Source organism: Ochotona curzoniae, unplaced genomic scaffold (genome assembly GCF_017591425.1).
Source record: "Ochotona curzoniae isolate NIBS_2020 unplaced genomic scaffold, NIBS_Ocur_1.0 contig_883, whole genome shotgun sequence".
Lineage (NCBI taxonomy): Eukaryota > Metazoa > Chordata > Mammalia > Lagomorpha > Ochotonidae > Ochotona > Ochotona curzoniae.
Window position 1 is genome coordinate 55,405,204 of NW_024466599.1, and position 26,376 is coordinate 55,431,579.

Genomic DNA, 26,376 nt, shown 5'->3' on the forward strand with positions numbered 1-26,376 from the left:
GCGAAACGAACCTCTTCCAGTAAGACAGGTAAACCAAGTCGGATGGAATTTTCCAGTGTCCGCAAGAAATTGCTATCTGTGAGCTTAATAATCTTTAACCCGCTCTTGCTTTCCTTGTTTCTTATCCAACGGTTTGCCTGTGTGAGAAAGCAGAGCGCAGGGTGTTTGTTTTAGCATATCATGAGTGGTTTAAGCATGAAGGCCTCAGAATAAAGTTTAGAAATGCCATTCAACCTAAAACAAACTCGAAATGTAAAAGCAAAGCAAAATACAAAAGCCCCACAAAATAAAAGCCCCCTCCTTCCTCCAAGTAAAGATACCACCTTTTGGGAAACTTCTGTTTGTTCAAATTTGGAACAAATGAGGAAGAGATTCATTTAGGGGAAAAATCCATATTTATGGCGTCCAATTGGCCTCCCTTGCTTGTGGAATGGCTACCTGAATCATCCTGACCCATGAACTCAGAGCCAGATAATGGGATTCTGCAAATCCTAGGAAGTGTTTCTCTAAACTCCACCTTATTATGACTTCATTCTGACTGTACAGATCTCTTAGGAACCAGGACTATATAAGGAATGAACTTCTGTAAATTTCTGCCCCCACCAAAAAAAAAAAAAAAAAACCCAAAAAGCTAATGGCAAATCTCTTAAATACTAATCTAAACCAAGTAGGAAGGGAGCAATTGCACTCTCCCCTTCTTACCTTCTGTGCACATAAAATCAGGGAGTTAGATGAGAAAACCTGTAAACTTTCCTGAAGCTCTGAATCTCTACATCTTACGAGTGCGTTGTAGTACACCTGCCTAAGTTTTAATAGCTCACTGTTACACTGAGGTAATTCTCAAACCTTTAATTCCAGTCTTTGTGACACACCTGATCTTGAGGATCAATCATCAAAGGCCACCGTCTCCCTTGGGTCACCAAAATGCCGTTTTCTGTTGAGATCAAGTCACGGGGCAGTCCATCAGCGTTCCACTGCCGTATCTCATAGGGATCTCCGAGAATGTTAATGAGACTGAAGGAAGGATCGATTGGGATCTGCAGAGACTGACAGTACTGGATCCAACATTCTATAAGCTGTCGAAAGAGAAAACCTTACTTGTAGAGTCAGGAAGACGAGGTCAGTGAGGCACATGTGAAATGTGGTAGGCAGGAGGCACAGCTAAGCCCCACTAGTCTACACGTGCAGTCTAGCATCAAGACACAGGGCATAAGAAGTAGCCTAAACATCAGGAGGCCTGAGAACTAAAATTATTAACTATGACTGTGGACATGGAACTCTTTCCTGTTTGGACCTCAGTTTTCTCGGGTGTCAAGTACTGGGGATGTCATAGTGATTTTTTAAACAGGATGTACCGCCCCTCTTTAGAAATTCTGGAGGTGGACAGAGAAGTATAAGGTTATTGTAATTACTGCTGGTGCTGCCATCAATCAGTACATGTGAGAAACCAATGTCAGTCTTTATCTCCCTCAAGGAGTGACGCATTCATGCACCACAGAGTCCCTTCAGCCCTCATGACAAACATGGTCCAGAGAACCACTGAGTTGCACAGAGCCTACATGAAGTCTACATCATGTTTGTAACTCTAGGACAAGGACATACCATTTTTTCAGAAGACAGTTCTTAAAAATGGCCAGAAAACCCGAGGATGCGGGGAAAAGGGAACCCTACTCCACTGCTGGTGGAGCTGCAAATTGGTACAGCCTTTATGGAAATCAGTCTGGAGAACACTCAAACAACTCAAAATCTGCAAACCATATGACCCAGCAATAGCACTCCTAGGAATATATCCAAAACACCTGTTTTACGACAAACCAACATGCATCCCTATGTTCATTGCAGCACAATCAGTAATTGCAAAAACATGGAAGCAACCGAAATGCCCATCAGCAGAAGATTGGATAAGAAAGCTTTGGTTCATCTACTCCATGGAATACTACTCAGCTATTAAAAAAAACAAAATGCAGTTCTTTGTGGCTAAATGGGCACAACTGGAAACTATAATGCTAAGGGAAATGAGCGAATCCCAAAAGATTAGATACCACATGTTTGCCTTGATTTAACCTGTAATTTTTTGTTTGGTTGTTTGTTATTTTTTGAACCTGTCATTGATACTGTCTCAACCCAGATGTTTTGAAGAATGGAACTTGCATTATTTTTAACATATTGTTTACCCAATACTATGTCAATTAATTCCATAATGTTGTATAATGATACTGAGGCCTTGTTGGGGCTTTTAACTGACTGGATCTTTACTCTGTTAGACCTATCTTCAGACCATAGAAGGTCTCCCCAAGAGGCCACTGAACTTATCTGGACAATAAGACGCTGAACTTTATGCTAGGCATGTGTTTGCAAGCAATGAATCTCAACTGAACTTGAACTATGGTTATGCAACAAGGTGGAGGAATCCACCATGGGGGGAGGGGTATGGGAGGGGTGGGGGGGATCCCCAGCGCCTATAAAACTGTACTACATAATATAATGTAAGCAACAATAAAAAAAAAAAAAGGCCAGAAAACCCAACCTTCCCAAGAATTTAGATTTCTGGAAAATGAAGGGAGGTGGAACATTTATTGTTTGACAAGTGAGCAGCTCTGTTTCTTACAAAGATGTAAACTGAAGAAACCACAGGTTCCTCCTCTCCGAGGGTCCTTCCCACTGTCCAGCCAGTATTGGCCATTTGGACCATTTCTTCCCAGGTCTCTGCATGTGTCATTCGTGATCAGAAGGGAAGGGGACTTCCTGTCCCTTTTCCTTCTCCCAAGTCCTTGCGCTGTGTCAATGGCAGCTTTCTCAGGCAGGAGGATAAGAATGCGTTAAGTAAATTCTAGCTTTTAACCACCACTAATAGAATGGAGGGGACAAAGAGGGCTGGGAATGTTTAAATAAATTTCCACTGTGAAGAACTAAATTCTGAATTCATCTGAATTCAGACAAATTGAAAGATCCTTTAGGTTTCAGCTAGTTTTCACCTATGTTCACAGAAAGTAGGTTTACTTACCATTTGCCTATACTGGGCTGTGAAGGCCCCATAATAGGCCACACATGCTGCTGCTATGAACACATTGCCAACAATATTTGATATTTCCTCTTGGAATTTCTGTATGCTTTCTTCCCATCGAACCTGCTCATCGCCCAACGCAGCTGTCAGCTTCGCAGCACGCACTAGGCGTGCTTTTGTCAGGGACATATTTTTTGCTAGAAAATTTTAAAAACACCAAGTTATGGCATTAAATGTTTTTCTAAAGTATTAGTTTATCCATATGACTGTTTAGAGGGGGAATTAGCATTCTTTAGCTAGCATACCAATGTGTTTGTATGAAATCTCACATAAATTTGACATCACTTCCCTTTTCAGAAACAAGTCTAAGTTTGCCTCTTTCATGCCAAGAATAGTTTATTCTTTTTCTTAAGATTTACTTATTTATTTAAAAGGTAGAGCTACAGAGGGATAGATATGCACACAGAGATTTCTTGGATCTGCTTGGATCCCCCAAATGGCTATAACAGCAGGAGCTGGACTAGGTTGAAGATAGGAGCCTAGAACTGCAGCTGGATCTCCTGTATGAATGCAGAGGCTCAAAAACTTAAGCCATCTCTTACTGCTTTCCCAGGCATATTAGTAGGGAACTGGATCAGAAGTGGAACAGGCAATACACAACCCATAATACATATGGGCTACCAGTTTTGGCAAGCAGTAACTTAATTTGTGCACAATACCAAGAATGTTTTTCATACTCCATTACTCTGGTTGAAGACAGTACTCTGTGCCCATGTGGTATTTACTTCTTAGAATTCACATGTTGCTTTATTTTTACAATCCACGATGTTCTAGCATGGGATACTAGAATGCTAATGGAGTATAATTCCAGTGGAAACATGTCCAACACACTAGACAAAAGCTGAGTTTTGGACCCAGCAGTGTGACATAGTAGACTAAGTAAACACCTGTGGAGCTGGCATCCCATATGGGTACTAGTTTATGCTCTAGCTGCTCTACCTCTTTAAGATTTATTTATTTCATTGGAAAGTCAGATTTACAGAGAAGCAGAGAGAGAGACAAAGATCTTCCATTTTCTATTTCACTTCTCAAGTGGTCACAATGGCCAGAGTGGGCCAATTCAAAGGCCAGGAACTTTTTTTAGGTCCCTCACGTGGGTGCAGGGTCTCAAGGTTTTGGGTCATCCTCTACCGCTTTCCCAGGCCACAAGCAGGGAGCTGGTTAGGAAGTGGAGTAGCTGGGACATGAACCGGCAGCATGTGGGATCCTGGTGTGTGCAAGGCAAGTGCTTTAGCAGCTAAGCTACTGCACAGAACCCAGCTGCTCTATTATTTATCCAGTTCCCTGCTACGGACTGGGACAGCAGCAGAGGGTGGCTCAAGTCTTTGGGCCCCTGCATCCATGTAAGAGGATCCAGAAGAAGCTCCTGACTTCTGGCTTTGGATCAGTATGGTTCTGGCCACTGTGGCCACTTGGGGAGTGAGCCAGCAGATGGAAGATCTTTCAAAAAAGATTCATTAAAAAGAAGCTGAAATTTGATTGCCTCAAAACCTTTTCTACTTTTGAAAATTAGGTATATCTACCGATTAATGTAAAAATTTAAACATCTATTTCTTTGAAAAGCAGAGCCATAGGAGAATGGGAAAGTTGGTTCACTCCCCAGATGGCTACAATGGCTGGGGTTGGGTCACACTGAAACTAGGAGCCAAGAGATTCAGTTGTTTCCCTCTTGGATGTAGCAGCCCAAGTACTTGGGCTTTCTTCCACTGTTTTCCTTGCACATTAGCAGAGATTTTACTCACTATGCCACAACGCCAGCCCCTCAGTGTAAGTTTTTGGAGCTACTTACCCAAACTTTCTTTCTCATTTACACTTTTGTCATACTCATCCTGTAAGGCCTGTATTTGATCTTCTACTTGTTTAAGTAATGCTTGTTTTTCTCTCAGAGTAGCCATTGTAATATCAAGCTCAGCCTAATAAAATCAAGCAAATACTTTAAGGGAAGGCCAAAAAGAAGGCCGAATTTATAACTTTTTTAAAAATCATGATTTAAGACCCCTAAAATACAGATGGCATTGTTATATGTGAAGTTAAAACAAATGAGTAAAATAAGAGATAAAGCCCAACAAATTAAATCATAAAAAACAGATATATCAAGCATTTGGTATAAATCAGTTGCCATGTGTGATAAATTTTAAATAAAACAGACTAAATATTTATCCAAGAATGGAAACTAATACTTTCTATCAAGAATGTGTAAACTTTGGTTTGTACGCCAACTCTAGGCTGTTGCCTATTTTTGGATAGTCAGTGAGCCCAGAATAATTTTTACATTTTTAAGTTACTGGAAAAATCAGTAATATTTTGTGACTCATAATAATTGCACAAAATATAGCTTGCAGTATTCACAGGTAACACTGTGCATCCATGCGTATCCATTTGTGTGTTGGTATTGACTGGTTCTGTGTTGCCACAGTAGAGCTGAGGACTTAAAACAGAGACCATACAACTTGCAGGACTGACAATATTTACTATTTGGATAATTATGGAAGAAGTTTCCAGATCCCTACATTATAGCCATTCCCCCCGCCCCTTTTGTTTGCTTTAGGTAATACGACCAACTCAACATTTAGAATGTTGTTTTCGGGAAAACTAGGGACCTCATATTCGATTATGGGTCAAATTGGTTTTAAGATCTCACATGACACCATCATGTACCCGAATATTTACCAGTAGAAGCAGACTCTCAGATACTAGTGCTAGAAGTCACATTTAAAAAACCCACGAGGTTGTTTCCCCTTTTCCAGAACAATACTAAGGATTTTTCCTTTAATTTTAGAATAAGCACAACTTTGGAGGAACTTCTTTAAAAATATATCTTTGCTAGCTACTGTTGAAAGCAAGTTAAAATTTCCAGAGCTCTGCCACTATATCTACTGTACAGGGTCACAGTAGCATTCTACAGAGAACCTGAAAGACTGCGGTTCATGGCCTAAGTTTAGAAACAATCATAACACAGAGAGTACCTGGGCAGCACGGAGTTTTTGTCTCTTTGGTTCAACTTCCTTGACTATCCGAGAGTATAAATCCATTGCTCTTACCCACATGCACATGGATTTGCATGCTTTGGACACTTTCTCTACTTTTTCAGGCACAAAGTCAGGATTATTAATGTACTTTTGAAGCTTTGCCAATATCTGAGGCTTGATGTTTTCTTTGTCATATTCTAACAGTCTTCTTAGAAAGTTAGGATCGCCAAGAAATTGCTTTGCTGTTGACCAGTCAGGCCTGAAAAAAAGATGTGGTAAGTTAATTACAGTGTCATTAAGTGATATAAAAAAAGCAATGTATTCTGCGAACATTTCAATAACATTCCAATAGATGGGTATTTTTAATCTTGGTACATTAATTCCAGTAATTGTTATATGCATCACAATGAATTTATGGGGAGAAGGGTTGATAAGTACAATACAGAGAGCATTTTAAAATCATACTTTTAGGAATATACAGCATCATAGAAACAATCATTTTATTTTTATCTAATTTTGTTTTTTAAACTGATTCATTTAATTTTACCCTCACTGCAACCAGCTTAAAGGATTACATGACAGAAACATGGCTCAACTACACCCTTGTACCCAACTGTGAGTCATATGACATATGCAGTCTTAAGCACTGTAGATGTAAGACTGGGATTCCTTTTGTGGCCTAGGTAGAAAGCAACTCTACCCACCAACACAGCCATCAGGCATGGATGGACAAAGGATTGAACATCAGCTCTGGCTCTAATAAACACAAGTGAGTTATTTCCTTGCCCACTGCCAGTCATGTATTTATTTGTTTTAAAGATTTGTTTAAGTCAGTTACAGAGAGGGAGATAGAGAGGGAGGGGAGGGGAGGAGGACAAGAGAGGGAGAGAGTTGAGAATCTATCTGCTTTTCACTCCCAGAATGGCTGGGGTCAGAGCAGGCTGAAGCCAGGGCTACTTTCTTTTCCCATGTGGGTACCAGCAGCTCAGACACTTTGGCCATCTTCTGCTTCTTACCCCTAGGCTATTAGCAGGGAGTTGGACCAGAAGTGGAACAGCTGAGAACTGATGCTCACAGGAGAGTTGGGCATCACAGATGGTGACAACACATCGTGCGCCAAAATGCCAGCCCAATAATTTTAATTTTAATTTTTTAAAGATTTATTTTTATTGGAAGATTGGATATACAGAAGAGGAGAAGGAACAGAGAGGAAGTCTTCCATCTGCTGATTCGCTCCCCAAGTGACCGCAACAGTTGGTACTTTACTGATCCGAAGCCAGGAACCAGGAGCTTCTTCCGGGTCTCCCATGCGGGTTCAGGGTCCTAAGGCTTTGGGTCATCCTCGACTGCTTTCCCAGGCCAAAAGCAGGGAGCTGCATGGGAAGCAGGGCTGCTGGGACATGAACCTGTACCCATTTGGGATCTCAGCATGTGCAAGGTGAGGGCTTGAGTCACTAGGCTACCGTGTCGGGCCCTAACTATTTTTACAGTGTCCTGAGCACTCACATTTTATCTTCTTTTTCTCTGGTTTTTGTCCCTTAAATTTTTTTTTTTGCCAAGATATCATAGACTCCCTCTTATTGAGTTTTATTTCTCATGGTCAGCTTTGAGAGAATGAACTCTTGCCAGGTTGGTCTGTCAACTAAGAAAATCTGGCTAAAAAATTTTCAGACCCTAGCGTGCAATGGTTTAGCCTGCTACTTGCAACTCCAGCACGCTGTATCAGAGTGTTGGTTCCAGTTTAGCTACAGCTTCCTGCTAATCCACTTAGGAAGTCAGAGGCTACTTACATGTAAGACCCATATGGAGTTCTGGCTTCAGTCTGCCCCAGCCCTTGCTGTTCTGGTCATTTGGGGCATGAATGAGCAGATGAAAGACCTCTTTTTTTTTTTCTTTACTGTCTTCTCAGTGTTGACCTTTCAAATAAATAAATCTTAAAGTTCTTAGTTACCTCTGCCAGAGCTATTTGTGCTGTGCAGAGCCTCCAGGCCCCTCTGCCCTACTGGGCTACCAGGATACCACCTTAACAGCAGTAGGAAGGCCAGGTGGTGGGGCTCTGGAATCTCTGTTCAGTTTTACATAGAAAGGTTCACTGTAGTGCAAGTTTTTGCTAGCACACAGCATACAAGAAATTTCTTCATTTGTTTATTTTCCACCTGCTGAGAACTATCCCATTCCATCAGCATTGAAGTCCTTGAACCTCCCCCACAGTCCCACTCAATGATGAGCATCACCTCCTGAACAACCTGCTGGTAGCTCTCCTGGTGGACTGAGGCATTTTTTCCTCAGCATTATGTAATTCTCATATTGTCCTGAAATCACCTTTCATGTTAGTTTCCCCACTAGACTGTATACATCTTGTAGGGAAAGACTTTATAGCTTCCACCCTCTAGTACAAAATAGATGTTCAGAAGAGTGTTTGCCAAATTGAGATGTTGAGTGACCAGCTGTGTCAATGAGATTGGAGAATGAACATATAATTCAGAACAGTAAAAATAAATTCCATCAAGTATCCTGAAATGCATATTAAGAAAAAGCTATGCATGCATTAACATTTCTCCCCACATCTAAAGAAACTGATTATTTAATTTTCCATGAAGGTTTTTGCAGCACTCTCATGCATGAGTTACTTACTTGACATTCAAGAGAATGGAGATTGCCTCCATTACAGTCATGACTAAGTCTGGGGGCTTGGTAAAGACTCTGATTTCAGATATATCCGCCTTATCTAAGGAATCAAGAGCTTTGTTCGCAGCATCCAGGGCAGGTAGTGCTTCTTCAAGATCTCTCTGAGCATCATCAGCTATTGCTTGCGTTTCTTCAGCTTTCACTTTTGCGGTTGCTTCATCTTCTTGCACAATGTGACGGACCTAACCGTTGAAACATGAGTGTTTAAGTGGTCTCATCTCAGGTTAAGTACATCTAATCTAAAAATCCAATTTGGAGTGCCAACAGGATATAAGTGAAAACTCCATGCCTGAAAACTTCCAGTGATGGATTGTAGTAAACATGCCACTATAACAACTATACTGTATAAAATTACCTTTAGTCTCTGTGTAAAGTCTCATGTTTAGTGTTTAGGCATGTATAAAGTCTCATGTTTAGTGTTGGGTCCAATTTTGAGATACCTTTATATCTTTGCAAATATTAAAAAAAAAAACCAATTCAAACCACCTTTGGTTCTCAGCACTATGGATGAGGAATACTGATCTGTGTTTGGATTTAAAGAATCAAAAGCAAAATCAACAATGAGTCACATTTGCCCTTTGGAGTAGGCCAATGATGAAAGGGAATTAGCTAGATTGCATTTTATGTTCTCTCTGCTTATCTTGTAACATGTAGATAGCTTTACAGAGACAAAATTATTGTTAACAGGCAGCTCCTTCCTCAAAGAGGACTAGCTGCTTTATATTTGTAGGTGTAACTACTGTCTTTTCTTTCTGTCTGTCTCTCTCTCCTGTTCTTGGGGAAAGAATCAGGTTTCTTTTGCAGCAGGTGACTGTATGCCTCTTAAAACTGCTCCTGAAAAGCAAAAGCCTAATCAGTAAGGTACAAGCTGAGTAATTATCAACTAGCTGACTTTTATTAGTTTTGGTCTATCTGAATTAATTTTGGGGCTCACAAGTAACCCTGATGGTCAGTGTAAGAGAGGCCTGGGAGCCAAGGTTGGAACTAGATAAGGACCAGAGAAAGCTCCTCTCCCGAGCCCAGAAGGAAATTTACAATGCTTTTTATCTCTGAGTGCCGCCCAGGGCTCCTGGCTATAGTTCCAATGTCACCAGGCCCTATGAGAGGGTTTTGGGCTGCTATCATCCCATGTGGGAAATTCAATAGGAAATGACTGACCCATTTGGCTTTTCAGATGGACAGAGACATAGATATAGAAAGTCTGGAATAGCTAGGGAAAAGGCCAACTAGCCTACAATCGCTCAGCCTGTGTTTACTGGTCAGGCTCCCTATTTGCGTCTCCTGGACTTTACTAGGAGGAAGTAGAGTTAAATTCTTCCTTACTCACTGGGTGGTTGGGGATTTCCCTGCTCACCTGTCTAAAACTTTGTATTTTAACAACTGAGGAACAGAAAAGTTCAGTAAAACCATGCTTAATCACTGTATACTGCAAGGTTTAAATTGTGGCTTAATTTTCTCCTCCAAAAAACTTTATCAATTTATGACTGTTAATGCTTAAACAAGATGTAACTACGTAGAAACTTTGATGTTAAGTTTGTACTCAGCTGTTATATATATGATGGATGTTACTGTTGATCCTTCCAATGTTTCTGTGCCACTCTGATTTAGGTTAAACTCAAAAACAGGTTAGTTTGGGAGAAAAAAACATTTATAACAGCTGGTTGTGTCTATACTAAAATTGAGCTGTCAAGGAAGTAGTTACAGGATGTGGTTAAGAACTTGCATTTTCTAACATATTGGTCACTCAATACCATGTTAATTAACTTCATGATGTTGTTAATTTCGATGTTTCTTCCTGTTGTTGAAGTTGTGTAGTGACATCTCATTGGAGGAGATGATGTTCTGCCAGCTCTACTTTCAGACCAAGAATGGTCTTCCAATGAAACTGTTGAATTTATCTGGACAATAAGATGCTGGACTCTCTGCATCTATTGCATGGTCCAAACTCGCAATGAAGGAATCATGACTGGATATGATCTGTACTGGTGTAATAATATGGAGGAATTCAATAGGGGGAGAGGGCTTGGGGAGGGGCTGGGGGAATCCCAGAGCCTATGAAACTGTGTCATAAAATGAAATACAATACAATAAAACAAAAACAAAACAAAAAACTGCTCTTAAATTGCTAAGAAAAAGCATTATTAAACGTCAGTTATTTTAATCATGGTCTAACAAAGTGATCTAATCACACACCACTGAATACATGCAATGGATTGCTGACCGAAACTTTGTCACCCACATTGTGAAAATTATATAACATACCTGATCCGCATTTTCTTGGTCGATTGCCAATTTTTCCATCAGGGCTTCAACATCCTGTGATTTTGCTAAAAGCACAGGTTCTAAAGCTGAGAGATCTAATTTCATTTTATCTACCAGCATGTTTGTCTCTAACAGCTTGGTGAGACCATTCTTCACCCGATCCCGTGCCTAAATGATAATGGAAATCTGTTAAATAAAGCATTGTAACTTGTAAGTTTGCTAATATCTATTGCTTGTATATTCATATTTTATGTCCATAGAATTTGGTATATCCTTCAAATTGTGAAGCATTAAAAGTTAAAAATTTTCAGGTAATATGAGTTTCAGCAAATGGTCAGACATTCACCACAGTATGTTTGGATCCCCAGCCCTTGGCCACAGTGTGTGTGTGTGTGTGCACGTGCGTACATGTGTGAGATATTAATTCTTCATGAATTAACTAATTCATTAATTCATTAATTAATTCTTCATGAAGGAGTGAGGGTTAAGTTCAGGTTCAGATATGAATCCCTGGAGGCTACAGCTCTAGGACCTTCAACACTCAAGGTGGGCTGGTATAGCTACAGGGGTACGGGATCCCAGGAGTTCAGCTTCAGCTCTGGCTGCTGGGTATGAACTTTATTTTTCATTGGTGGGAAACTCTTGACTGAAACCAAAGGGGTGGTCTGAGGATTTGAGATACCTGAGAAAAAGTGCCTTTTTTTTTTTTTTTTTTGAGATGAGTCAGGAAGCTTAGTTCAAATTGGCAGCTTTCAACAATACAAATTTTACAAGGCATGCATTGATCAGGTAAAACCCCTTTGAATAACATTTTAAAAATCTAAATGCTTCTATTTGCGACTACATTTTAAATATTGGAGATTTTAGGCCATGTTACTGGCCTGATGATGAAGAAAATGGCAGCCACTATTTTCTGAGCTCAGTTATACTTCAAGACTCCATGAATAGTGACTTATCTAGAGTTCACAAGTCAAGAGGCTTAGAGCTAGCTATATAGGTATTTTCTACATGTCCTTTCTTACTAGGGCTCAGAGAAATTACAGAATGTGCTCAAGGTCAGCACTTGTCACACATAGTTCATACAAGCTCCTTGCTCTTCGTGGAAGCCACTGACTCTATAAACTACCAGAGTTCATCTTTATGGCTGAGCAGAACATTTTCTGTCACATCAAATACCACAGAGGTGATTAGTTCTTTGCTTAACTTTGACACTTTTGCAATTTAAGTATCATTCAGCTGAGTCAAGGATACCTGTGTAAACAGCAGAAGGAAATTATGTCAAGGAAAGGGAAGGCTGGATCCTATGGCCAATTGTCAAGTGACTGTGGCAGGATGATGGGGGCTTGGGATACAAGAAGGAACACAGCTCATTCTCAAAAGTTTTAAATTTGATCCAAAAATATTGAAAAAAGACTTTGTGGATGACATTGAACTTACTGACACTAACTGCTTCCTTTTCTCGCTCAGCATGAACAGGTAGAGATTGATGAGCTCCAGGTAGGAGGTGGGTGTCATGTAATACCGCCTGCGGAGCTCTGTGTAGAAGCGCTCTGCCATCTGGGAGACGCTCAGGTGAACGTTGACACACATGAGGGAGAGCTTGTCTCTCAGATCTTCACTTCCGGTGTCGACACTGGAGAAAAACGTTTTTGACACAGAAAGGAGTGCTTCTCTGGGCCACTGTGGAAAGAAAGAACGTGGAAAACCTACTGGGTGTGTCACTTCAACGGGAATGTAAGAATTAGAATTTCCCTGGCCTTCTTCCTTGCCTGGGCTCTCCTCTCATCCAGTTAACTCCTGCTCGCATCTCCGGGGTTTAATGAACTGAATGAATTTGTTCATTAAAGTGGGGTTTAGGTCTATATTTGCTGACCAGTGTGACCCTCAGGATAGCATCAGGCACAGGGGAACTGTTCAATAAGTGAGTTTTTTGGTTTGTTTTTGGTTGAATGAATGCTGGGGTGTTTTAAGAATTCTGAGTCAGACAACTTCTGTATTTTACAGCTGGAACTTAAGGTTCATTACATAATCAGCATCCTACATGTACTTCAACTTCTTCGCTTCTTTTTTGACTTTTGGAGCTCATCTGAAACTTAATCACGTGCAATTCTCTGTTACCCCGTGCCTGCAGCTGTGAGGTTGAGCAAGACTGGAGAAAACCTCACAACCATGCCAACTGGCCTCATCAGTTGCCCCTCATGATTGTCCTTTTGGCAGAGTCCAGAATTCCTATAAATTCCCCAGTTTGCCAATCCTATACTCTTTTAAGTAACTGTTTCATATCCTGTTCTATCTCCAACTCATCAAAGGGATCTCCTGGGAAGTCACTAACCTTGGCAAACCAGTCAATGGTGCAGCAGTTCACGAGGGAGGGGAACATTCGGCATCGAGCCCGGAAAGCCTCCCCAACAGGGCTCATGCAGAGGACGATGTGCAGCTTCTGACGGACCCGGCTGATGAAGTACTGAAACACCTAGTGGGAAAAGATTTTTCAAAATGAACCGGCAGTGAGAGTAAGGGCGGGCTAATGCCTCAGACTGCCAGTCAGACTGGGAGTTGTTTTCATACAGTAGATGTAAGAGCCATCTTGTTCAATATTCATCCCCATCTGCTTCTCTCTCACACATAGCCTGGAAAGATGAAAAAGGAGCTTTCTTCAAACTTCACTGCAATCAGTGCTCTGAGAATGAGTGGATTCGAGGAGATTCCTCAATAAAGTAGATTGCTTTGGGCCAGAGGACAACTGGGAGAGAGGGACAGGGTGGAGGGCATCACTCCTGCAAACTCAGTGAGGCAGAAGCGGCCTGGTCCTGGAGCTCTTGTCTCCGGATGTCAGGTGCCTCCTGCCCCATGGCTTTGGAACTGGCAGGTGATGGGATGCTAACTTTTAGGTTTAGTGGCTTCCTAGTTCAGGCAGAAAGATTGTGGCTCAGGAAGTAGCTCCCATGGCCATTCATTCATTTCCATGGAAGTACTCAGCTCAAGGACTTCAGCCTGGAATCTCCTTCTCTGACTCTCCCTGTGATTCTGTGTCTTTACAACAAAGCCATCTGGGTTTACTTTGGCTGAAGTAGACTTGGTGTCTGTACTTATAATCCCTAACCTAGCAGTGGAGGAAATTCTCTCAGTGAGCCACAGAAAAGGTTTAAAAATTGCTAAAAAGGTGAAGAAGGGAAAATATTGGGGTAGATAAATAATGTGTATGGAATCTGGTGTGGTGTTGGAGAAAGTGGGAGTGGCCAGCAGCCACACCTGCTCCTGAGTCAATGGGCCTCTGTTTCACCTGTGCTTTACCTTGCTGATAAGCAAGATCAAAAGTACTAGACTCGGCCTTCAGTTCTCCTGAGGCAGTACACTTGCAGGAATGGGAAATAAGCTAGTGCTTAACGAGAAACAAAGGAAGTTGAACATTATGAATAAGGCTGTGACTTCCCGGCAAGGAAGGTTTTTGTTTTCTCATGGAACTTTCTAGTAGACTGCTGCTTTAAACTGAGAAAGTAGTGTAGGTTGGCTTACAGAGGAAACTCACAATATGAGAAAATATCCTATGCCTAGACCCTCATTGGATTCTGTGTACTGTTACATAAAAAGCTAAGAGATTTTTGGGTTCAGAACCATGTTGCTATTCTGGCACATCCTACCTCATCTCTATTTCCCTCAGAAATTCCAGCTTCTTTGGCTTTTGGTCTGGTGGCTGCTAAAACATATTCCAGTTCATCCTTTTCGAATAAATTAGGCACCTCCCCTGAGTTTAGGATGTTATTTATATCTTCCAGGAACTCCTCCACTAGAATCTGTAGAAGAAAGCAGAGTAATCATGTATTTGTGCCATTTGACATTTATTACATGTGAATAACAAAGCAAATATCTATTTCAGAATTTGAGTTAATTTTAAGAGCAAATACTAAAAAAAAAAAAAAAAGAAAAGAGAGAAGGAATCCTAAAATTTTAACATGGTAAGTATGCTTGTTGATTTTTCATTTTTCCTTTGGGTTTCATTTCTGAAAAGGTATGCATATTTTACCTGGATGAAGTCATTTGTATTCTGCCCCTTTATCATCAGTATTGCTCTAAAATTTTGCAGAATATTCATTTCTGTAAGCATAGATGTGGGAGTATGTTGTACCAGGGAATGGATGATCCATATGTCATGGACATTTACAGTCTAGTTTCCATTATAAGAATATCCTTAGGACTACAGCTATTCTTTCTGGTTATTTTGTTTCCCTGAAATGAATTTCCAGGGGTGAGATTTGCAATTAAAATATATGAATTTTTGAATTTTGCAGATAACACTAGTTCTCATTCAACAGGATGATTTCATTAATCTTTAATCACTTATTTTAATCTTTGCTTCTGTTCATAGGAGGAGTACAAATATTTTTGTCAAAAAAAAATTAAACTTGCATGATTTTGATTGTTAGGAAGGGCAGACATACTCCACATTTGCTATTCTCCATTAAAAAAATCTGCTCAAACTTGCAAATCCATAATCAGCTATTTAGTTGCATTCTATGGATTTATGTTTATAGATTTTCTTTACTCCCTAATAGGAGATTTTTGTTTTCTTGATCTTTCTCTGAAAGTCTTAAAGTGCTGAACCATATTAATTTCCCTTTTGATTAAAGCATGGGAAAAGCTTCTGAGCCTTTTGGCTAAGATTAGGTGTAAAGCATGGGAAAGAATATTTCCCATGTTTTTAAATGTTTTTTAAGCATAGTGAAAAATTTGTTTAAGCCTAGTATGTATTCAATTTTTGGAACCTTTCAGTAGTAGAAAGTCTCTAGTTATATTATTCATATTATCTAAACATACTTATCTCTACTTTCTATATTCTAGTAAGTGCACATTAATATCTTTAACATCTTGTTTCTCAGTTTCACATATTTGCTTTGTATATATGCTACATACACACATACTCAGTTTAGTTACTGTGATTATGTTTATTCTTAATCAGAATAGAATGTTTGTGTTCAGCTGGGGCTTTTAATGGAGTAGGATAGCTTTCTGGTTATTTAACATGAAGAAAGACAATATGACTTGATCTTTAAAGGGTAGTAACTACAGCTTTTGAAGTATGATTTGAGTTTTAAGAGCAATGCTAAAAATTCTTAGAAATATTTTGAGAATAACTTAAAACTACACATAAACAAAGCTAAGAAAACAAAAGTTACTTAGGGTCCCATGACCCAGATACTATTTAACCCTATATCTGGTAGATCTACTTAAATGTACATTAAATCAAAGAGCCAATATGGTAGTTACTTTGTGCTCACATTGTGATTAACAGTACACTGTAAACATTTTTTCAAATGAAGGTGTGTTTCTATGATAAAACCTTTGCTTTTTTTCACATGGATGCCATTATATTTTATGATTATGAAAGAATTTATTTACATTACTCTCATTGGACACTGAGATTCTTTCAAATTATTACTGAAAAATAGTGCTAAATAGATTTTCTCAAATATGCAACTTTTAATGCATAAACATGCAGGTTTTAGGTACATACTGCTCATGACCTTCAGAAACACTCTAATATATCTGAGAGAAATGAGTAGCTTTTTTTTTTTTAACCAGTGCTGAACATTATGATTTTTAAACTTTATTGATCTGCAAGAGCAAAAAGAAAAAGAAACCCACCGGCATTTCTATTTATGAAAATATTCTCAATTATTGGTAAGGCAGAACATTTCCTCCAGATATTTCAAGTTTGCTTCCACTTTTATTAGAGTTTCCTCATTATTTCTTCTAATGGTGTGCTTATCTTTTTCTTTGGTAACTGTGATGTGTCTGCTGACAGGATTTGTCTCCCCAAAACTCATGTGCCTGTTCAAATCCTGATGTCTTGGTGCTAATAACCATCTGATTAAAGGGTTGAAGGGTGAAAACTTGCTCTAACTACAGAGTCTGAGCACAGCAGGTTGGTGGGAGGACTCTAGATCCTTCAGGGTGGCTCCTCAGATTTATGATTTCAGTTCAAGTTCGATTAGTTCAGTTCAAGCGTTGTGTCTCAGCACCCCTGAAACCACCTCCATGAGATACAACATGATAGGGTAGCTTGATCATGTCCCCTCATTTGTAGGCTGCAATGAACTTTTTTTTTCCTTTCAAGGAATGTTAAGCATTTTAAAATAACAAAAAGTGGGCTAATATAGCAATTGATATTTTTATAGTAGACTCAAACTCAGTCAAGGTCACAATGTTAAAATGTTTTTCCTGTTTAGTGTTTGTATTTATTCTTGCTTATAGTGTTTTAAAAATTCTAAGGAAGCTTAAAACATATATGAAGGTACTTCAAATATATCATAGAAAACAATGTAGGGCCCGGCGCGGTGGCGCAAGTGGTTAAAGGTCCTCGCCTTGCACGCCTGGGATCCCATATGGGCGCCGGTTCTAATCCCGGCAGCCCCGCTTCCCTTCCAGCTCCCTGCCTGTGGCCTGGGAAAGCAGTCGAGGATGGCCCAAAGCTTTGGGAACCTGCACCCGCGTGGGAGACCCGGAAGAGGCTCCTGGCTTTGGATCGGCATAGTATCGGCCCGTTGCGCTCACTTGGGGAGTGAATCATCGGACGGAAGATCTTCCTCTCTGTCTCTCCTCTCTGTATATTGCCTTTCCAATGAAAAAATAATAAAAATAAATCTTAAAAAAAAAAGAAAACAATGTAAAGTTTTCCTTCAGTACAAAGTTTTTTGAAACCCATGCACAGATTTTCTAAGAAACTTTAATTTGAGCAGGAGACAGTGTGTGCATCCATGAGGGCGCTTCCATCCTGATTCACTCCCCAGATGTCTGTCAGATCTGAGGCTTGGCCAGGATGAAGCTGTGACTTGGGAGTTTAATCCAGCTTCTCTACATGGATAGTAGGGATTCAAGAGTTGAACCATTACCTGCTGCTTCCCAGGGTACACATTAGCAGGAACCTGAATCCGGAGTGCAGCCAGGACTTGAACCTGAGCACTCCAGCACGGCATGTGGATTTCCAAAGTGTCTGCTATGCCAAATGCCTAATCTTATAGGCATTCCATTGTATGCATTTTAATGACCCATTTGAACACATTTGTGTATCTCAATCATGCAACTTGAAAAAAAAAACAAAAACCTTAATTTCTACAAAGGCATATTCTACCCAAAGTTAAAATCAGTGTAGTTATTCCTCTCAAATATAATCACAGTGTTTAAAATGCTCTACCTTGGAATTAATTCAAGATCAGTAAATTACTTGTTGCAGATATGGATGTAATTCTACTTTACTTTTAAAGTTAATTTAACCCCAAGAACATAGTTCTTATTTTTCTTAAGTGTGTTTCCCTAACTGATGTCACTTGCAGAGTTATTCCTTATATGTACTTCCACAGGAGTTTATGACTTTCTTTCTTTGTTGTTTCCTTCAAAGAAAAATTGCAAACAATCTCACTTCTTTAGCCTTTGATCATATGTAATTACTTAGCATTAAAGAGAGTACCAATCCTTAGTAAAACAAATAAAAATGTATTATAAAACCTTTTCAAGGTTGAAGAAACCTGTTATCAGAGGAAACAATCCCTGAACTTGATCCAAGAAACTATTCAAAGCACACACCGCACTGTAACACCTGGATGTTTCCTATTGTTACACACAGACCAGCTACATGTGTACCTGGGTGTCCGTGAACAGGAAAACCATGTTCTTGTCTTCCACACCAGCCATTTTGTACAGCTTCCTCAGGTCCTCATGGAAGCTGTCATAATTATATCCCCTGCTAAGTTCGATCTGCAAACATTTGTAGCCACATATGTGAGCAGCCAGCCTGGTAAGGGACTGCTTCCCTGTGCCTCCCACTCCCACGAGCAAGGCATTCCCTCTTTCCTGGCGTATCATCCGGGCAATCCTGTAGGAAGCAAAGCAGAGGGAGGTTTACTTCAGGGTCACAGATGTGTCATCTGCACAGTGAACCAGCCTCAACATGGAGCCAAACATAGCAGACTCTCATCCTTGAGCGGGCTGCTACTGCAAGAACAGAGTAGGTTCCCTTGGGCACTCAAGGTTGGATCAACCATTTTCTGGGATGCTCCATCTTTCTCTACTCTACACAGGTTGCTGGCTCTCTGGCCCCAGTCCTACGAATTTAGAACAGTGTGAAATCTTTTCTACCAAAGTGTGAAAAGTTTCGCTAAGGACTCTGATTGATCAAAGCTGTAGCTCATACCAACTATTGTCAATGAGAGGTCTCTGTAAGAATGAATGAGAGAAAAATCCCTGGATCTAACAAAAGACCTGCATGCAATGCAGAAAGAGAGATCGATGAGAAAGACTTGAAATGGATTTATAACAGGATATCAACTAAATTTTACAAAAATTTCAATTCATGTTTATAATAATAAAATCAAGTGTTTCAACCATGATGCTAGAATGAGTCTTCAGGGAAAAAAAAAGTCAAACTTAGGAAAAATTGGATGGAGGTGTGAAATCCAATTACTGAGAACCTCAAGAAAAATGAGTTTCACAAATGGCATATTGTAGAAAACTGAGTATGTAGAGGGCAAGCCACAGAACAGCCACAAACTTAGAGAATTGGAAAAATCGAAGATAAGGAGGATTATTCTAGAAGAAACAAATGGGATCCTGACATCCATAAACAGGAACTAGAAGAGGAGACACCAAAAGGGCTAGAAATGCTGCAAGAGTGACAATGTTAAAAGACATCACTGAGCTGAGCCCAGTTCCAGGAGGGACCATATGGCCTGCAGAGCTTAAAATATTTCTATCAGCCCCTTTACAAAAGCAACTTGTCTATTCCTTCCCTGGAATGTTCTATCAACCTCTTCCTAGAGCAGTGGTGATTCATGGACACCATTTTCATTGCTACGTCTCTTTCACAATGGGCATTTAGTGGACAAAGACACATCGGCTCACATGTTTGCTTATTTCTCAGTAGCTACTTATGTGAGATTTAGGGCTAGATGGATTCATGGCAATACTTCTGTGAAACATTGGAATTAAAAGATAAATTTATTTGGGAGAAAAGATGGAAATCAATGCATAGCTCATAAACATTTTTGAAGACTGATCATTTTTATGGATTTTACATTTTGATATAAACATCTTTTAATTTCACTTCCCCTGTACATTAGCAAGTAAACTTAAGTACTAATATTCTCATATTTTCCTTCAACAATGCACAAGTATTATAATGCATAAATGGATCAATACTGGATACTGTAAATACATGCACTTTATATGTCATTCATTCATTTCTTGATGTATACTATTAAAGAATGGTTGTTTCTGAGACTTATCTATTCTGTGTTCCAGAATAGAAGCTTATCTATAAATCCTTGGAAACATGTATAAATGGATAGAAAATTCTTCCCAGTAGGACTCCTCTAATGTAGATATTGAGGGGTGAAACTTCTAATTAGTATTTTTTTTTCCAAATTAGAGTCATTCTACCATTCTGGGAATATGCAGACAACTTTATGAAGGGTAGAAGTTGCCTGGTGCATCTGCCCTTTGTAACCGCAAGCTCAGAATTAAATGTTCTTTACCTGGCTTGGAACGGTTTTTTGTCAACTTCCTCTGTGCCCAAACCCAAAGAATCTGAAAGATCATCAACAAATGGAAGGCAGTAAGAGCTACAATGCTAGATATTTAGTAGCTAATCCATAACTCGAAGCCCTTTCCATTACTAATTAGCAGTAGTGTCTGAAAGCTCTTACCCAAGTAGAAGTAAGTTTTGTCCGACTCCTCACTACTGATCCTTTCTAGAAAAAGAGGACACAACTACATCATTATTTTCATGACAGTCCTTTGTGTATCTGAAAGCCTAATCTGCCTCACTCTGCAAATGGTTTTTAATTTCCTCCCATAATATTTTAAACAAATCTCGTGTGGCCAGATTAAGCTGGCTTTGCTTGTCGTCTTGTCTGCTTTTCAGGAAATTTCTCAGATCAGAGTACTGGCATTATTTTTTTCCTTTCAGGCTTAGGACCAGCCTGAGCTACAGGAATAAAAGTTGTTAGGGGACAGCATGTGAGTATGCTGGCAGAGGGACAGATGGGAAGCGAGCACAATCGCACAACCTAGACAAACGATTCTAACACTTGGGCTGAGAGAAACATAAAATCCCAAACTGAAGTTAATTAAACAGCAGAAATACAGGGTAGCTGAAAGACTATTTGCTTATGGTTTATGAGAAAAAAGAATTCTGGAGATTTAGTTGTCAGTCTTAACAAGGAACAACACTAAAATGTGGTTGACATGGGACAAAAAGTTGTTAAAATCTTGCAGTGGTAGTAGACCATGAAAAATTCTATTCTTTATACTTTTTCTTTTCTACAAAACAGGATACCAAACGTAGGAATCACATCAAATGACACTGAAAATTATAAAATTATAAAATAATATTTTGAAGGCTAGAAATAAAAGACCTGGGAAGATCTGCCTGCTCAAGATAATTCTAATTCCTCTCTGGAGAATGTTACGGAATAAGGCATTTTGAGTGGAGGCACTTATGGAATTACAGCAGAAGGGATATCCAGTCTGGAACTTACTAGCCTGAAGATGAGTCAGTTAACCTGAGGTGCCGGTAATACTGTACTGTCCTAAAACTGGCTGCTTCGATGCTTCTGAGCCTATTTTGCCTTTTATCCCCTTAAAAAAATAGCTTCTTTGTTATCTTCCTACAATCTTGGCTAGACCTGTGTGTGTGCTAGAATTAATGCTATATGACTTCTCAGGCTGAGTTGTTTGGCTTCTGCTTGGTTGTTTGCAGAGGTACCACCCTGTCAGAAGCTTGGACACTCTTCTGCGGCCAAGCTGGAGAGACACTTTTTAAAAAAATATGATTTTTTTTATGATATAGTTCCATAGGCTCTGGGATTTCCCTTCTCTCCCCATTGTCTCCACTCATATTGTTATAGTTTTACAGTCCTTTACAAGCAGTCTTAAGTCTGTCATTCTGCTATTTAAGTGTATCCTGACATTGTAGGTATGGACAATGGCAGGGAGTCCATGAACCTATTGGCAGAGAAACTTCTGGGCTACAGTTGCTGTGTGAAGGCAACTGCAAGAGAGCTGCCCCCAGAGAGAACCCCCCAGAAACATGAAAGATAACCACAAAATGAAGTCACCGAGGGTTGAAATTGCCCTTAGGTACCAATGGAACAATCTCTGAGCCATAGGATGAAGAGATTCTTAACCACGGGGAGCTATTGTGACAGATGAGAAGTTCCATGTCATGCTTTTATGTGCACAGTGGGCACCATCACTATTACTACTTCCTAAGCTGGAATGGATACTAAAAGACACAGGAAACAGATACTGGCTCACCTTGGAAGGGTCACTTTAACATTTAGACTCCTCCAAGAAGACACAATCTGCTTCAAAAGGTGGTGTGTGGCACGAGAGCTGCAGATATTCTTAAGCTTAAATGTTGGACACCCATGTGTCAGTGATGTCTCTCAGTATATGTGCAATAGTTAAGACTTGTACAACAAGCAGATGAATTTACGATTCTGAACTTGATTTGTTTGGCTATAATTTTAAACTCCCTCTTGTTTTAGTCATGCAGGCAGTTATCTTCGCTATCCTGTACAATGTATCTCTGTAAACCACCTCAGATCTTTCTAGAACCATGTAGAGCATTTAAAACCAAACAGAACAATGAAGAGTTAGCACAAATAACCACACCAGGGATGCCACTGAAAGTTTAGGTCATCCATATACATTTAAATACATGAAAAATAAGTATTGAATTATAATGAGAATTGCTAAACCATTCTGCAATTTAAACGGTGTTATGCAACATAATTTTTTACCTTTTAGCATGAAAGAAAATCAGGGCAGCACTGGGCACATAACAGCGGCCTACCTTGAAACATGCTCTATGGCATCCTGGAAGAACACCAACCTAACCTCTTTGGGGTTTATGAGGTTATAGTCATCAAGGTAGTCCTGGAGAACATTTGCAATTTTATCCATATCAGGCATATCATCATAAATCCGATCAGCCTTATCCGCTCCAAACTATAAAATGATTTATGAAAGAAAAAACAAATTGGATTAATCTGATATCTATACATACATGATTCATAACATCTATTTTAACTCAAGTGGTGCACTGAATTGCACTGAATCTGGTGTAAAATTCACACAGGAATAGGACTCAGGTAGAGGAGTTTAGCTTTTCTGGTTTTCCCACATTCTGGTTTCAAACTATTGCTCTTGTGCTGATGCTAACTACTGGTTAAAATAAGCCTGGGAGACTTTTTATTTAAAAATTGCCAAAACTATATGCAGCTTCAAAATTTTAATTTATTATTACTTCTTTATTAGTATTATCATTTTATGGTACAATTCCACAGGCTCTGGGATTTCCCTTATCCTCTCTCTAGGTCACCTCCTCCCACTGAGTTCTCCTAAATTATTACTATAGTATAGTTCTTCATAAATAGTCATATGTTTATTGTTACAGGCACGGACAATGGCAGAGAGTCCAGCATCCTATTGTCAAGATATAGTTTATAGTTTCATTGGGAGCTCATTTTTGATCTGGAAATAGATGCCTACTGCATTGTATCCTCACATCTGCATATGATATTCTCCATTACAGTTACTGTACATCCTCAAATGAAAAGCCACAATACAGAATCAACAATAGGAAGAAAAATAGAAATTTACAACACCACAAGTTAAATAACATGCTCCTGGATGTGTCGTTGAAGAAATGAAAAAGAAAATCAAGAACCTTCTGTAGGAAAATGATGCTACTGTATGATCTACGAGCCAGTGAAGAATTTAATGAGAAAAAAATATGCTTTGAAGCAATGAAATAAAAAAGCGTCAAAATCCATGATTTAGTTTCCACTGGTCTTTGTTGGTGAGATGCATCCTGTAGGCAACAAATAGATCGGTTTTGTATTTTAATCCAGTCTACTAATCTATGACGTTTGATTGATGAGTTTAAGCCACTTATATTCAGGTTTAATATGAATGGGTGGTAATTTGTTCGTCATTTTAGCAATGGGTTGTTCATTGATTTAGTCTTCTGTTATTTTACAGGTATTTCTTCACATTTGCCCTTGGTTTTGATGGGTGCTATTCCTTTTCTTTGTCAAGAGAATCTCTTTAGGTATCATTTGTTGGGCAGGTTTGGAAGAGACATATTCTTTTAACTTTTCTTTACTGTGGAAGAATTCTATTTTATTTTCAAGGACAAAGGAAAGTTTTGCTGGGTATGTTATCCTGGGCTGACAATTTTTTTTTTTTAGAATCTAGAATATGTTGCTCTATTCACTTCTGGCCTGTAGAGTTTACTGTGAGAGGTCTCCTGTGAGTTTAATTGGCATTCCTCTATATGTCACTTGATTTTTTTTCATGAGCACGTTTAAAGATCTTTTCCTTATGTTTGATTGAAGAGAGCTTAATTATCATGCGTATTGGTGAAGATCGCTTTTGATCAAGCCTGTTGGGAGTTCTATACCCCTCCTGGATGTTGTTACCCAATTCTTTCTCTAGGAGATTTTCTCTTATTATTTCATTAAATACACCTTTAATCCTAACTTTTCTTTCTGCACCTCTGGGACTCCCATAAGTCTTAGATTTGACCTTTTAATAGTGTCTATCAATTCTTGAATACTTTTTCTTTAGCTTGACCTAGCTCTACTTCCAGCTTTTTGATTGTTTTCCCTTGGTGACAGGAAATATCTTCCAATTCTGAGATTCTTTCTTCTGCTTTATTCATTGTATTTTGGAGACTCTAAAATGTACTTTTAATTTGCTCCACTGTATTTTTAATTTCTAATATGTCAGCTTTGATTCATTTCCTGTGTGACATAGTAATATAATAATATAATATATTATCAACAATGAGAAACAATAGCAAGTGTTTTGAAATCTGTATCCCCATTTTCTCGATGTCTTCTTCCATGAACTCTGATTTTGGCAAAGGCTTTTGCTCCTTTGTAGGGAAGTCTTCAGTAATATTCATTGTGTCTCTGTCTCTTCTTTTGATCTTGGTCATTGTAAGTCTGATCAGATTCTACTCCTTGGGGCAGGTTTCTAAGCTGTGTCACCCACAGGTCTACAGTTTGATTTTACTCATTGCAGTTGGTACATGGCTATTTGTTTGCAGTCACTTGTGCCACTCCCTCCAGCTAGTTCCAGGTCTGGGTTCTTATGTTAGATTTCCACCATGGTCTCCATAGACTCAGCTCCTGGCTCACCACTCTCCACCTCCTATGATGCTGTGCTGAGGCTGCAATGTTGTCTCTGAAACCTTTCTCCCACTTTCAGTTTGAAGTAGATCCCAGGATTAGGGAGACACCAGGAGTACTATATAGCTAGATTGTTTGTTTTGTTGATCTTGCTGGAACCTTTTGGCCATTAGGTCTGAGGGCCACAGGGACCAGTTTTGACCTCTACAATGCCATAGTCGGTATTATTTTCCTGTGTCACCAGAGCAATGCACTGAGCTTAGTGAATTTGCTCCCATCTCAGCACATACACAGCTTACTGTTGTCCCTGCAGTCCTAAAGCCTTTGCAACACTATACAAAATGGTGCCTGATGTGACATTACTAGAGTTCTTGATCTGCTGGCCATCAGGTTTGAGGGCTGCCTGGACCTATCTTGGGTGGAACCTGTAGGATGCCATATTGTTGCAGTTCACTGAGCCAGAAATGAGTTCATTCCTAGCTCAGTGCATACACAGTCCTGTCCCATAACCTTTGCCTCCCTACATAAAATGGCACCAGTTTTGGCTCTAGGGGATCGAATGGGCTGTGAAATCCACCCTGTTTTCACTCCACCCCTCTGGGATCTGCCGCTCTGTCTCTGCTTCTGGTCAAGTCAAACAGACTAGCAGGATGGGCAGTTCTTTGTCTAGGTTCACCTCCTGAGCTCCTGGTGAATGACCCTTTCCATCTTGTTGTTGGTGGAGTTCCGGCTGCCAGTGCAGTTCAGATTGCTGCTTGCTGAGTGCCACTGCAGTATGGGTCAATGCAACACCACACCATGGTGTCTGTTGCTTTCCCATGTCTGCCAGTCTCCAGGTGCCCCTCTGCCGTCATTCCGTCCTCTATTTCCTGAAATGTGCCCTCTCTGCTTCACACTGCCATCTTGATTCTTCTATATGGAGTTTTTACTCAGCTGTTTTCTAGGTTAAATAGTTATTGATAATGGAATTCAGCTGTAAAACTCTAGGGCACTATAAGTCCCTGTTTGGACTTATTGATGATGTCTTTCCTCCATTGTATTAACAGCCACAGGGGCATTTTCACTCAGAATCTTTAAAACATACACAGACAATGTGAGAGGAGCCTAGTTCCTCTTTCTGCTTTGCTTTACTTTTCATTTGACAATATCATCATTAGAAACACACAGAAAATACAATCTTGTAAAGAAAACTTTGGGC

General features: G+C 39.7%; 1 protein-coding gene across 1 annotated transcript in view; it reads right to left on the reverse strand.

Annotated features, from left to right (window-relative positions):
* The window catches only part of DNAH6 (dynein axonemal heavy chain 6), a 232,916-nt gene that overhangs the window by 64,482 nt on the left and 142,058 nt on the right, over nt 1-26,376 (reverse strand). Inside the window, exons 44-55 of the mRNA XM_040993368.1 lie at nt 22,835-22,989; nt 18,622-18,853; nt 14,625-14,777; nt 13,316-13,456; nt 12,421-12,663; nt 10,984-11,151; nt 8,668-8,903; nt 6,031-6,292; nt 4,854-4,977; nt 3,005-3,201; nt 873-1,076; nt 12-137 (exon numbers count right to left, since the gene is read on the reverse strand). Coding sequence (XP_040849302.1) covers nt 12-137; nt 873-1,076; nt 3,005-3,201; nt 4,854-4,977; nt 6,031-6,292; nt 8,668-8,903; nt 10,984-11,151; nt 12,421-12,663; nt 13,316-13,456; nt 14,625-14,777; nt 18,622-18,853; nt 22,835-22,989 — 2,241 coding nt within the window. The remainder of the gene's footprint in view (nt 1-11; nt 138-872; nt 1,077-3,004; nt 3,202-4,853; nt 4,978-6,030; nt 6,293-8,667; nt 8,904-10,983; nt 11,152-12,420; nt 12,664-13,315; nt 13,457-14,624; nt 14,778-18,621; nt 18,854-22,834; nt 22,990-26,376) is intronic.